Here is a 14,259-nt window from a genome sequence, read left to right as displayed (position 1 = left end):
CCTTGAGAGAAGGGAAGAAGAACCAGAAGGGACGTGCAAACATTCTGACCCGCTCCACCCTGCCCCATCGGCACAACTGTGTGGCGCCCGAATAAAACAACCTAGGAAAGCTACTCAGAGAAGACATTCGCATGACAGCCTCGAGTCTCTGGACGACCTGACCTGGGAGGACTATGCAGATGAAGTCATTTAAATGCCCCACCCCCTCCGCCAGCACCCAGGCTGAGCAGGGACTCAGGCCTCCCGTGAGGGTGGTTTAAGGCCAAATTGGTTATGGGAGAGCAGTTGGGAGTGTCCTCAGTGAGCTGCACCTGTCCCTGGCAGACCATGTGCGGGTGTCAGAGGTTCACCTGGACACAGGAGGCAACACACACTGATCTCAAATATGCACAGGAGTCCCGGTGGCACAAAAGCCCACACAGTCTTCAGGGGCACACACAGGGTTCATGGTCACACACAAGTGTATCAAAGGAGTCAAATGCACAGCAAAACACACACAGACCTCAAGGGCACACAAACACAGTCACACACTAAATAGACACTGCCTCAGACTTTCAGGCATCAGACATGCATAGCTATCACCCACCGGGCCCAGACCCAGGGCTCAACTACAGGCCTGAATTCTCATTCCCTAGCTTTGGTGTCCCAAACAACGCCAGCCTCACAGACACAATCACCAAGGACACAGAGTAGTCATAAGCAACGGTGTCACACACACAAGCAGCACACATTCCTACAGATCCCATCACACCCATCACAGAGGGACATTAGTGTTACGTATGTGGGCAAACTCCCTCTACAACAGACACCTGAGCCATGGAGTCATGGTGGACCCCCATACCATGTCCAACCCAAAAACATGGCCCCCAAACACCGTCAGTGACCTCTTTTGCCCCCCCCTCCCTCCCCACCACCCCAAAATGATGGAGGCTATGACACAGGTGTAAACAATGCTTTATGGGGGTGGGGTGGGGACAGGACAGGCCTCCAGGTAAGGTAATAAATAACACGTACTCGCAATGGCAGGGCCAGGGGAGCTGAGGCCAAATGGCCCTGGTCTCGGGCTTTGGAAACTCTTTGAGTATGGTTAAGGGTTCAGGGGAAGAGGGGTTAGCCAAGACAGAGGAAGCAGCAGCAGGTACGGATTCCCCCTTCCCCCGTGGCTCAATCTTGCCCCTCAGCCAGGCCCCACCAGGCCAGCGAAGGGGGACAGGTGGTGGGGCAGCTTCTCTGGGGCCAGGTCAGGTGAGGGGCTCAGCCTCCCAGGGCCTGGGTCTGGGCCCCAGCCAGAAGGACAGGGCTGGTCCTGGAGAACGGGTGAGCTGAAAGAAAAGTGTGCCGTGAAGTGGAGGGATCTTAGGTCTGTCGGCTGGTGTCTCTGTCTCATTTCTGGGTATCTTCCTGCCCGCCTATCTGTGCCTGTCTGTCCATACTTTTCTCTTTCTCCCAAAGTTTCTACATTGTCTGACTTTCTGTTTCTTGTCTGCAGGTACTTTGGGGCTCTAGAGCTGAGGGCACGTGCATCTCCCTGCTTGCTTGCCTCAGAGAGCTGCCTCCTTGAGTCTGTAGAGGGGCATCTCAGTGTCTACATTCTGTGTCCCCACCTTTGCACCTCTGTGTTCCTCTATGTTCCTGGATCATCCAGGCTCTAGGTCTCATTCCCGTGTTTTCCAAACCGAGGAGACACATCAGTTCCTGTTTTGTAGTTATCTGCAGATAGCATTACCTGGGAGCTTCTAGAAATCCCCAGATCACTTCAGAATCTCTGGGGTAAGGCCCAGGCATCAGTATCTTTTAAAGCTCTCCAGGTGATTCCAATGTGTACAACTGCATTAGTGGGTTGGGAAATCAGTTTGGTGGGCCTTGAGCAATTGTTGTAACAGAATAAAATAGAAAATATCATAAAAATTAAAATGTTAACATATTAAAAAAAAAAAAAAAGAAAGAAAATTTCAGAGTGCTTCATATGTTGGTCCATAGCGACTGAAAGCAGATGGGTGGGGGCCAGAAGCTGGGGAGAATGGAGAATGAATGCTTAAAGGGTATGGGGTTTCCTTTTAAGGGTGATGAAAATGCTTTGAAACTAGACAGAGGTGGTGGTTGCATAACCTTGCGAATGTACTAAATGCCACTGAATTGTACGCTTTAAAATGGCTTAATTTGTTGTGTGGATTTCACCTCAATTTTAAGAGAAAGAATATTAATACGAGAACGTGTGTTTTAGTTTTATACGTGTGTGACTGTATTAGATCAACAAATAAAGTATATTTCCTCCTGTAGAGTGCAATCAACAAAGTTTGAAAATGCAGTCTTATTACATTTGATTCACTGAGGGAAAACCCTGAAACAGACTCAAAACTAAGCTCTGAGGCGAAGAGTACACACCCATCTGATTCTACAAAGCCCAGAGTCTTTAAAATGGATAAGAAGAAGAAAAATAATAAACAGCCCTCGTTTATCAAGTCTTAGTTTACTGACTGTCAGGCCCTGTTCTAAGCACTTTACATGAATTAACTTAATCTTCTCAACACTCACATGAGGTGGGTACTATCATTAGCCCCATTTACAGATGAGGAAACCAAGGCCCAGAGAGGTTAAATAATTTGCCCAGAGCTATGAAGTGACAGAGTTGGAGTATAAACGCAGGCAGCCCAGCTCTGGAGCCTGTGATCTATCACCTTCTCAGATGGGTTAGACAAACAGCATACAGATAACAATGATCAACTCTGTCAGTTGAACGCTTTGAAAAGGAGGGGCAGTTGTGAGACCGCCCATCTAGAGGGAGTGACCCCATCTGGGAAGCCTATGAAGGTTCCCTGCAGGAAGAGGCATTTTAGCAGAGACCTGATGGTGAATGGGAGTTGGTGCCAGAAGGGAGGACAGGCACAGCAGATGCAGAGGCCTGCAAGCAGAACAGCCCTGCCCGAAGAGCTCATCCTTGACTCCTCTCTCACACATTCCATATCCATGCATCAGGAAATTATGTTGGCTCTGCTCTCAAAGTACATATATCCAAAGTCTAACCACTTTGCTCCACAGCCATCCTGGAGCTGCCAGTGGCTGTGGGGTGGAGGGTGTGGTGGGCATGAAGCACAGAGACAAGAATTGTCAAGACATACACACCCGCAGAGAGGTGGGGACAGGACCAAATCCTGTAGCAACTTTCAAGCCTGTCAAGGACTTTGGACCAAGCACAGGGGAACAAGCATGGCTTCCTGGAGGAGGGGGAGGAGGTTACCAGAAAAGAGAGGGAAGGAATCAGATTTGTGATTTAGGAAGACCTAGTGACTACATGAGGAGGGGACAAGCCTGGAGACACAGATCAGGGAGGGTACAAACCTATTCACTTCGCAACCCCTCCTCCGCCCCCACCCTGATCCTGTCCATCATCGTCTCTCACCTTGACTTTGGAGTGGCCTACTCACTGGTCTCCAGGCAACCACCCCTGCCCCCTTCAGTCTCTCTATATGCAGCCAGAGGGGCCCTGTGAACACCTGAGTCAGATCTTATCCCTTCTCTGCTCGGAGGCCTCCTATAGCTCTCATCCCACCCAGCGTATAAGCCAGGGTCCTTGCCGTGGCCCGCAAGGCCCTAACTCATCTGCTTCGTCCCACCCCAACCTCATCTCCAGCTCACCTACTCCCCGGCACGCACGCACGCGCACACACTCCACTCCAGCCACGCTGGCCTCCTTGGACTTCCTCACCCAGGGGAGGAGGCAGGACCTCACCTCAGGGCTTCGTACTGGCTGTTCTCTCTACTTAGAACACTCTTCCCCCAGGTCCCCACGTGACCCCTCCCTCAGCTCCTTCAGGTCTTTGCTCAGATGTTACCTTCTCAGTGAGGCCTCCCCTCATCATCCTATTAAACACTCCACTCCTCCACCTCCCCTCCCTCCTTGATTCTTCTCCATAGCTCTTACCGCCCTGCCTACTATACAGTTTGCTTGTGTATCTTGTTTATTGTCCATCTCCTCCACGAAGGCAGGGATTTTTGTCTGTTTTCCCCACTGTTGTAGCCCCAGTGCCGGGAACAGGGCCTGGCGCAGAGTAGGCACTCAACAAACATTTGATGTATTATGAATGGGAGGGTCAGAGATGCAGGGCAGAGAGCCGGCGGTGGGATGGGAAGGACGGGTGGTTTCCCAGGGCTTGGAAGATGGCCCCTTTAACTCAAGTGTTCTCGTGTCTTTCTTCCTCACTCTGTTTCTCTTGTCATCTCTCCTTTTCTGTGTCTCTGTCTCTGCTCCGTACTCCCCTTTGTCAGGAGACCAGCCCTGCAGCCCGAGTCCCCAGTATCCCACCTGGCTCTGCAGGTCTCAGCAGCCGCAGGGCTGAGGGGCCACGGCCTGGGCACTCCGAGGCTGCCGCAGCTGGCGAAGGGAGGCATCACCATATTGAATGCCGGAGCCCATCCTCTCGGGGTCAAGCTCACCTGGGGGGAGCGGAGAGGTGAGGACTGGTCCCTTGGAGACTCCTGGACCCTGCCTTCCACTCCCACTCCAGGCAGTTGGGGGCCTCACCTGAGTCGATCTTGTTCAGAATGGTGCGGGCACACTTCAGGAAAGCCTCCTCCACGTTCTCACCCGTGAGAGCACTAGTTTCCAGGAACATTAGCTCTGGGGGGGCAGACACTCGGAAGGTCAGGGCCTCAGTCAGTCCCCATCCTCCACTCCGACTCTGACTTGCTGCCTCTTGTTCTGTTCCTCAAACGTTCCACCTTTGCCTTCACTCTGGGCCTCCGTACATGCTGTTCCCCTGCCACGAATGCCCCCTTCCCCAGGTACCCACCGAGCTCTTCCTTCAGAGCTCAGCTCACATCTCCTCCTCCAGGAAGTCCTCCTGACCTCCCAGGATGAGTCAGGTGCCTCCTCTGGGCTCCCACAGACCCTTGTGCCTCCCCGCTCCCAGCCCTGACCTCTTTGGGCTGTCACTATCTGGAAATGGTCCTCCCCCTGCCCCCCGGACTGTGAGGCCATGAGAGCTGGGTCCAGGGTTGTCTTCATCACTGTGTCCCCAGCACCATCTAGCACAGGCCCACCACAGTGCACCCACCAGCCATGCGACAGCCATCTCACAGTAAGTAAGAGCCAGGATTCAAACCCACATCTTTCTGATGGCAAATCCTCTAAACCTGCAGGTTACAAACTGGAGGAACATGGACAGACCCTAAGCCAGCAGATTTTGGCCAACATGATGTTTTCAGATGAGTTTAGATCTGCTTACCTTTTGATGTTGTTGTTATGTTCACTAGTTTATTTTTTAGATTCCACATATAAGTGATACCAAACAGTATTTGTCTTTCTCTGTCTGACTTATTTCACCTAGCATAATGCCCTCCAAGTCCATCTATATTGCTGCAAATGGCATTATTTCATTCTCTTTTACAGCTGAGTAGTATTCCATTGTGTACATATATATATATCACATCTTCTTTATCCATTCCTCTGTTGATGGACACTTAGGTTGCTTCCATATCTTGGCAATTGTAAATAATGCTGCTATGAACGTTGGGGTACGTGTATCTTTTCGAATTAGTGTTTTTGTTTTTTTCAGATCTATACCCAGGAGTGGGATTGCTGGGTCACATGGTAGTTCAATTTTAATTTTTTTGAGAAACCTCCACACTGTTCTCCATAGTGGCTGCACCAATTTACATTCCCACCAACAGTGTAGGAGGGTTCCCTTTTCTCCACATCCTTGCCAACATTTGTTATTTGTGGTCTTTCTGATGATAGTATCCTTGCATACCTTTCGATGTAGCTGTCAGTCTTGTCTACTCCCCTAACGCCAGTGCCTGCTAACCTGGGGTCTACCCTGTCCCCTCTCCCTTGCTCACAAAATGTACCCGTCCCCTAGGGCCATCAGAGTTTGCAATCTCCACCTTATACCAATACCCTGTGCTGCCTCCCCATAGTGGGCGAAACCTTCTTAGCAGCCAACGTGAATCAAGCGCCCATCCATCCAGGCAGTGCTGAGAACTCCCCATGGACCACATCCCTTAAGCATCACGCACTATGTGAAGCAGAAACGCTGTGATCCCAGCTTTCCAGATGAGGAAACTGAGGACCAGAGTGGTCACACAGCTCGCAATGTGGCAACACCCAGATTTGAACCCAGACCTCTAAATCTCCACATTCCCCTGCTGGGCAGAGCTACAGAGAGCCAGGAGGCCCACGGGCCCCACTGTATAGCCCCCCGCACCCAGCCCTCACCGTTCTCCTGGGCAAAGCGGGAGGCCTCCAGGAAAGTGACCTCACGCTCCAGGTCCAGGTCCTTCTTGTTGCCACAGAGAATGACCACGATGTTGGGGCTGGCCAGCGTGCGGGCGTCTGTCAGCCAGGCGGCCAGCGAGTTGTAGGTCTCCCGGCTGTGGAGAAGGGAACCAGGCGGGAGGCAGACGTGGGTGGGGGGCAGCCCAGGCCCCACCCCGCCCCACTCCGTGCACCCACCTGGTGATGTCATACACCAGCAGGGCTCCAGCCGCCCCTCGGTAGTAACTCCGTGTCACCGACCTGTGGGGCCAGGGGGACCCAGTCACCCCCGAGGCTGGGGTGTGCCCCAGGACTGCCCCCCTCTGCGGAGAGAGACTGGTGGTTCGGAGGCCCCCCTTCACTGCTGGCCCATCCCCCTAAACCCGGCTGTGGTCTACAGTTTCTCTCACTCGCCGTCTCTCTGCTTCCCTCAATCTCTATCGCACTTAGCTGCCTGCCTCCGCCTCAGTCTCTCCCTACCTTTTTTTTCATTTTTTCATTTTTTAAAATTTTTTGGCCGTGCCACTTGGCTTGTGGGATCTTAGTTCCCTGACCAGGGATTGAACCTGGGGCCCCAGCAGTGAAAGCACTGAGTTCTAACTACTGGACAGCCAGGGAATTCCCTCTCCCTACCTTTGACTCTCTCTGTGTCCCTGTCTTTCTGCACCTCTTCATTGGTCTGTGCCTTTCTGTCTCTTGTGTACATGTGTATCTTTAATTCTCTATTTCTCTCCATCTCTGTTGCTCTGGCTCTGTCATCCTCACCCTTTCCCATTCATTCATTCATTCATTCAACATTTTCTGTCATCCCCCCTTTGCCCAGTCCTAGCCAAGCACTACACAACTACATCCGCTTGGCCCTCTCCTGCTCTGTTTGGGGGAGGCCCCCTTCCCAGAGTGGCCGACTGTCTGCTCCTCCCTGGAACAGGCTGGGTCCCTCTGGAACTCATGCAATCATGCCGCAAGCATTTATGGAGCACTTACTGCCAGCCCGGTGCACGTCGTACACCTATCTCCCCTCCACCCTCTCTCAGTCTCTATCTCTGTGCACCTCACGCAGAGAACTCACACACAAATATTAACTCAGCAGCTACTCAGTGCTGCCCAGGGACCACGCTCCCCCATGGACTGGATTCCCTTATTTCTCTCTCCCTGCTGTCTGTTTCTCAGACTCAGGGTTTCCATGTGTCTGTCACCTTTTCTGCAGAGATGTCCTGAAGACATACTGTGTGCTGAGTCCTACACATTTCCCTCTCCCCCCAAAACATCCATTTCTGCATCTCTCTGGCCACCCCTGTCCTACTCCCCCTGTCTCTCACCTCTGTTTCTCTTTGAGTCTCCTTATCTCCCTTCTCTTTCTCTTCTCTCTCAGTCTGTCTCTCTTTCTCTCTCCCTTCCTGAGTGTTTGTATCTCTCTTTCAAGTTTCCTTTTCTGTTTTAGTCATTCTCTGTCATTCTCTACCCCTCGCCCCACCCCAAGCATCTCCTTGTCTCCAGGCCTCGTTTCTCCCTGGGGACAAGTCTCCGTCCCTCCAGCCACATGGGTCTATTCCACAGAGTCTCGCTAGGGTCTGTTGTCCCTCCCTGGCCCTCTCACCCTTCATTATGCTTCCTTCTCAATCTCTTTTTCTCATTGTCTCCGCCGTCCTCTCTCCAAGACGCCTTCTTTCTTTGACTACATGGACCTGCTCATCACACTCTTTCTCTCTCTCTCCCTCTACCTTGCCTGCCCTCTCAGCGTCTCCTTGCTCCTGTCGTTATGTCTCCAGGTAACTCTGCACACCTCTATCCCTCCTCTCTCCTCCCCTCTCCCCTACCTTGTCTCCATGGGGGCCCAGCCCACCTACCGAAACCGCTCCTGGCCGGCTGTGTCCCAGATCTGTAGCTTCACGGTCTTCCCACCCACGTTGACCACCCGAGATCCAAACTCCACGCCGATTGTGTGGTTGGAGTCCTGTTTGACTGGGAGTGGGAGGGGAGAAGAGGCAGTGCGGGGGCTCAGAGGATTCCCTGTCCTCCAAGGCCTCCTCAGCCTGTACAAACCCATTCTCATTGCTGGGGTGACTGAGGCTCAAGGAGGACCTAGCAAAGAGCGTATACCAAGGTAACGACCAGGCAGCCAGCACTGGAGTTGTACCTCTGGCCAGCCCTGCCCCTGCCCACCCCGGCAGCTGCCTACTTGCCCACACCATGGCCATGCCCACAGTTTAGTGCTCCCAGGACCACTGTCAGAAACTCACACTTATTCTCAATGAACTGATGAAGGAGACATGATTTGCCCGTTCCTGCACTGCCAATCACCAGGAATTTGAAGAGGAAGTCTGAGCAGATGGAGCCGAATTCAAGGAAACCCATGCAGAGAGAAAGATAGACATGAAAAGATGGAATCCAAAGACCATCACAATTATAGGGAGAGAACAGACACAGACAGATCCAGAACAGTGGGTAACAACTGTAACGGATAATTCTTATATAGTGCTTACCACATACCAGGAACAGTTCTAAAGGTCTTTACTTACATCAACAACTCAATCCTCAGGAAAATTCTGTGAGGGAGGTATACTAATAATTATCCCCATTTTCCAGATGAGGAAACTGAGGCCAGAAAGGTTAACTGACTTGTCCAAGATCCCACTACTAGGTAGAGCTGGGATTCAAACCCAGACCAACTGGCTCCAGAGTCCAAGATCTTAGCTATTACCTTGCTAAAGCCTCTTGAAAACCATTTTATCAAGGACTACAATCTTGCCCTTGCCCCCCACAACTCACCTCCTACCACTTTCTGATTCCTTCACTCCACTCCAGCCTCTGGCCTTTAGTCTACTCCCTGAAGATGACAAGCTGGTTCCTACCTCAGGGTCTTTGCATTGTTCCCTCTGCTTTTCTCTGTTTGTTGAATGAATGCGGCTCCCTCTGACCCCTAAACCAGTGCTCCTTTTACCGCACCCTGTTCTCCTACTTCCTATCTATCCATCCATCCAGATTTTCCATTTCTCAGTCCCTCCATCCCTCCCTCAGCCCAAGGCCCTACCCCTATTCTCAAGCTTAAGCCCCACCCCTTGCCATTAGCCCCACCGCCTAGTTAAAGGACAACTCACCCCCAACCGCATTCCAGACCTCTCCCAGAGCAACCCCCGGGTCCAGAGCATCCCTTCAGCGTCGCCCCAGCCCATCAAGGTTGATCCCTGCCATTCACACAATCAGCCCCGCCCCATCTACTCAGGCTCCGCCCAGACACATTAAGGCTCACCCTTTCCCTCAAGACCTACCATGATCCATCAGGACTGTTTCCCTCAAATCCCGCCCCAGATCTATTTCGCCCAGACACCAGACCCTCAGGCTCCGCCCAAACTGATTAAGCTCAGCCTCAGACCCACTAAACCCCTCCCAGCATCAACTAGGCCCTGCCCCATAATACCTGACCCCGCCCCCTGATATATAAAGCCCCGCCCCATACCCACAGGCCGCATCCTTTCTGGGCCCAGACCCCAGACCCCAGCTTCTGCCCACCACCCTCACCGTAGGTCTCAGCCATGACTCGGTCGCGGCCGCTTAGGGCCGCAATATGGCGACGCGGCCGCGCCTGCTCCTCGGCTGGCAGCCGCTCCACACTCGGGCTGCAGCCCCGGCTCCTTCCTACTCCCCGGGCCGGCGCCGCCACTTCCGCCTCCACCCCCCTCCGGCGCGACCCGCTAATGCTGCGGGACACCAGGCCACGCTTCCCAAGACAAGGATTGGCGGACTCTGCAGGCAGGGGGCGGGACAAAAGCGCAGATTGGTGGGGAGAGAGGGGCAGGGCCTAAAGGGGCGGGACCAATACGAGCAATTGGCGGTACCAGAGACGCTTCGCTGAGCAGAGAAACGGATTTGGTCAGGAGTCCGGGGGCAGAATCGAGATTCCAGATTGGGTAGACGCGGACTTGGGGGCGGAGATACGAATGCAAAGAAGGGAGCAGGGGTAGGAGCCGATCCAGAGCTGGGGCGTACTGATCTCAAAGGCGAGGATGAAAACTAGGATGGTACGCATCATACGCACAAATTAACCTCCTACCTCCCTTTGCGGATAATCCTCCAAGAAATCCTAGAAAACCACTGCTCTGTGATTTGTCTTCCTCATGGCCCAATTGGCTCATTCCCAATAGTTCAATAGTTCTCTTATTGGTCTAGAGAAGACACTATAATCCCCCAGTTTGGCTGTTTAGTTGTTCCATCTTCTCATATGTTTGTAATATCTAAGCTTAGGAGCCCACCTCTGGTACCCAGCTTGGAGCAAAGAGCTTTTAGTCCGTGAAATTCTGCCTAGCAACCACTGACGTTACCACAGTCAGTGGGTTGATTGGCTAGATTCAGAAGCCTGGGGAAACACTTCCTTTCTAGAGACCCACCACAAAGACCACAGAGACCCATAGTTTGCACTTGGCTGATGTATTTGCATAAAGTCAGCGAGAAACAACAGCAGAGACAGCGGTAGACTGAGCTCACTGGCAGTAGAAATCCCATTTCTGAAAAAGAGAAAGGGGAAACAGTGGGGAGAAAACTAGCGGTCACACCACAAAGGATCCAGTGGTTTTAGCAAATGCTGCAGCCACAGGCGCCAGGTTTGGCTGCACAAGTGCTATGCAAATTAGCCTAGAGCCCTCTACCCTTTGCACCTCTCAATCGGACTAGGATTTAGAAATCACTCCTCATTTTTCAGATAAGAAAAGGCAGGGGATCTGTTCCAGCGCATACAGCTAGGATGCCAGGGAGCCAAGGTAGGAGCATCTTTGCCCAAGGGCCCTCCCTCCAAGTCCCTGCCAGCCCCCAAGACACTCACATCTGTCTTCACATCAGTTTTGCCAGGCTTCAGGGTCTGGTCTTCGCGTACAATGCTACTGGGGAAATAGCCCAGGCGAGCAGCTACGTCTCCATAGTAATCTCCCTGAACCTGGGGAAGAGGAGTTAAAAGCCAGGGTCTGGGAAGATGGCAAGCTCACTCCTGCTGCAGATCTTTGCACTCTCTTCTCCCTGATCTCGGCTTGGCTTGCTCCATCCTTGTCATTCCAATCCCAGCTTGAAGTCACATGCTCAAGGTCCTCCCTGACCACCCCATGTGAATTAGTCACCCAGTCACCTTATATTAATTCTCAAAGCAGCACATACTTGCTGATATTTTTGATGGCTTGTCTCCCTCCATTAGAATAAAAGGGGTCGTTCTTTATTGTACCCACCATAGTAGGTGCCCTAATAATTGCTAAACAAAGTAAAGTAGACCACAATAGCCTCCCCTCCAAAACTATATTTCAGTTCACTCCCTCAGATTTTCCCTTCAGGTGAAAAATCAGGGTGCACGCCCACCCCAGCCACCCTACCCTTTCCTCCTCTGTTCTCCCAAGACTCACGCTGCCTCCCCAGAAGAGCCGCCCTCGGCCCTTCAGCTTGGAGAAGACATACACGACTTGGCCCTGGCGTATGGTCAGGAAACGGCAGTCGGGGGCCACGTAGTCCTGAAGGGCCATGGCCATGGAGATGGGGTCTGGGAAGGAACAGAAGGGAGTGACGGCACCCTCCCCACAGGCTAGCAATCCAAGCCCCCAACGCCCCCAACCCCCAACTCTTACGGCTGCATTCCTCGTCAGCACACAGCTTCCGGTCGGCCAGCTTGGGCATCGGGTGGCCCCCGACACTAGGACCTGGGAAGGCAGACAGCAAGACAACACCTAGAAACACCGAGGATGGAGCCATCGTGGACTGTGAGCAAGGGAGAGCCTAAGGGAGGAACGGGGTCTCCACTGCCCTCCTGCCCTCCCTCTCCAGCAGCACAAGGAAGCCTGTGTTCTGGGCCTTGTCCCCACCTTAAACCAGCCCCAAATGTCACCCACACCACCTAGAGTCTGCTACCCAGCCAGAACCATTTCAAGGACAGGGTGAGGGCTGCCAGCACAAGCAGACTCCCAGATAGGCTCCAGGCAGCCCAGGCCACTCCAAGTAACAGCCACCCCCTCAACAGAGACGGGGTTAAGACAGGCAAGTTAAGATATTCAATTCCATCTTTTATGAGTTGGCTTGGGGACCTGGGCCCCTCTGCTCTCCCCCACAGGGACAGAACCACAGAAGCCAGTATGGAAAAACCACCTTGGAATTTCCTGTGCTGAGGGGCAGCAGAACAAGGCAGCCCTTTGATTGCCAGGAATAGCCCCAGCTCCCAAGTATGGAGTGAATATTATATGTTGGACCTTAGGCTAGGCGATGCCCTGCCACGATCACTATTTATCCTCATAAGCCACTTCCTGACTGGGTGACCTGGGCTAAGCTATTCCTCCTCCCAGAGCCTCACCTTTCTCATCTGAAATAGAAATAATAAAAACTAGTAGTTATTTATAGAGCATTCACCATGCATATTTTTATTAACTCAAATGTATACTCTGCACCACCTTTAAGAGGAGCGATCATAACCCCATTTTACGTAGAAATGGAAGCACAGAGCCTTAAAGAACTTGTCCAAGGTTACAGAGTTGGGAAGTGGAGGGGCTAGATCTGGCTCCAGGCCCACACCCATCACTACTGATCTTGGAGCTCAGTCAGTTGCCCAGGGTCAGAATGAGAAAGTGGCAGAGGATTTGAACTCAAGTCTCATTTCTAAAACTGTGCTTCAAACCACATGCCTGAAGACCCACCTCTTTCCTCAGGTATTCTCACCCCTGGTCAGCAAGTCCGAACTTTAGTTTTAGGGGAAGCGGATGGACATACACAGGCTTGGGGTGGGGAAGAATTCATCAGGGGCAAAGACTGGGCCTAAGCCATCTCCACATACCCAACACCCAGCACCAAGTACCACGAGAGCATCAAACAGCTATACTCAAATATCACCTCCTCAAAGGGGCTTCCCTTGATCACCCGTTACTGCTCCCCAGCTCCACCAACACATCACCCCATTATGTCAGTTCTGTTTCTATCAGAACCCAGCATTTGAAATTAGCTTGTCTACTTCATTTGCCACTGCACAACCTGTGGCAAGAACAGTACTTACTGTGTAATAGGTACTCGGCAAGTTATTTGCTGAATTTATTCAGTGCCCGGTGGGGCGGCAGTGGGGGGGTGGGGGTGGGGCGGACGGTGCACCACAGTATTAACACAGGAAGAGTCCTCTTTGCACAGGAAGAAAATGAAGCTCAGAGTGCAGACATCAACTGCCCATGGAGGAAACAGCCAGGGAGCCCCCCAGCAGGCGGACAGTAGAAACCAGGATCCACGGACCACAGACCCCGCGTTCCCACGAGCCATCTGCAATACCACTGCGCCATTTAGTGAAGATGGCAATCGCCTTCCCCTTTTCATCTTTCAGATCCTACAAGGCGAATGTGTGCATCTGGTGCCACAAACCCTGATGTTCAAACGCTTCCAACACTGATGTTCCTCTTTAATGGAGGGAGTGGAGCAGGAGGCTGGGGCTCAGAGCCCTGACAGGACAAAAATATCCAGCGAGAATTTAACACTATGTCTTAAGTGTATTTATTTTTGTGGTTAATTTTCTACTTCTGACAAGTGATCGCACTTTCCCATCTATATGGTGTGAGAAAAGGTTTTAAGCTATATATATATATATATATATATATATAAATAAATAAATAAATAAATAAATATAACATACTTTAGTCGATTTAAAAATTGCCAGGTCCGGTGTATGACAGACTGCAAAGGAAGGTCCCCCATTCAATCTCCCCTTCTTATCCACAGCTTCAGCAGGGTACATGACTGTCCAGCCAGGAACCACATTTCCTAGCCTCCCCTGCAGTTGGGGCACTGGAGGGGAGATCGGTTCAGCCATCTGCCCGAAGCTCCTGGCTGGCATCTGGCCAGGGGGGGAGCAGCTGTGTGTGAACTGGCCACACTCCTGGTACCCGCATCTGATCAGGAGCTTCCCGTGTGTGAAGTTTAGGCACTCACAACGGCAGCACTGACATCTTCCTGAACCCTAGAGGCTGCAGCTCAATCGAGGGCTGCAAACTTGAATTCAAATGTCTCCA

General features: G+C 52.1%; 2 protein-coding genes across 2 annotated transcripts; both read right to left on the bottom strand.

The window, feature by feature from the left end:
* Positions 1–936: 936 nt before the first annotated feature.
* Positions 937–10,069, bottom strand: RAB4B (RAB4B, member RAS oncogene family). The gene is made up of 8 exons (XM_057534908.1): positions 9,773–10,069; positions 8,494–8,574; positions 8,101–8,215; positions 6,452–6,514; positions 6,215–6,369; positions 4,523–4,618; positions 4,304–4,434; positions 937–1,322 (listed from the first exon to the last, which is right to left on the bottom strand). Exons 1-7 carry the CDS (start codon positions 9,786–9,788, stop codon positions 4,319–4,321), a joined length of 642 nt encoding a protein of 213 aa, XP_057390891.1. The 5' UTR covers positions 9,789–10,069; the 3' UTR covers positions 937–1,322; positions 4,304–4,318.
* Positions 10,070–10,659: 590 nt separating this feature from the next.
* Positions 10,660–13,787, bottom strand: MIA (MIA SH3 domain containing). The gene is made up of 4 exons (XM_007166801.3): positions 11,854–13,787; positions 11,635–11,768; positions 11,070–11,180; positions 10,660–10,755 (listed from the first exon to the last, which is right to left on the bottom strand). The coding sequence occupies exons 1-4, from the start codon at positions 11,975–11,977 to the stop codon at positions 10,732–10,734; spliced, it is 393 nt and encodes a 130-aa protein (XP_007166863.2). The 5' UTR covers positions 11,978–13,787; the 3' UTR covers positions 10,660–10,731.
* Positions 13,788–14,259: the final 472 nt, after the last annotated feature.

Source organism: Balaenoptera acutorostrata, chromosome 19, assembly GCF_949987535.1.
Source record: "Balaenoptera acutorostrata chromosome 19, mBalAcu1.1, whole genome shotgun sequence".
NCBI lineage: Eukaryota > Metazoa > Chordata > Mammalia > Artiodactyla > Balaenopteridae > Balaenoptera > Balaenoptera acutorostrata.
This window is presented reverse-complemented; position numbering and strand designations above follow the sequence as displayed.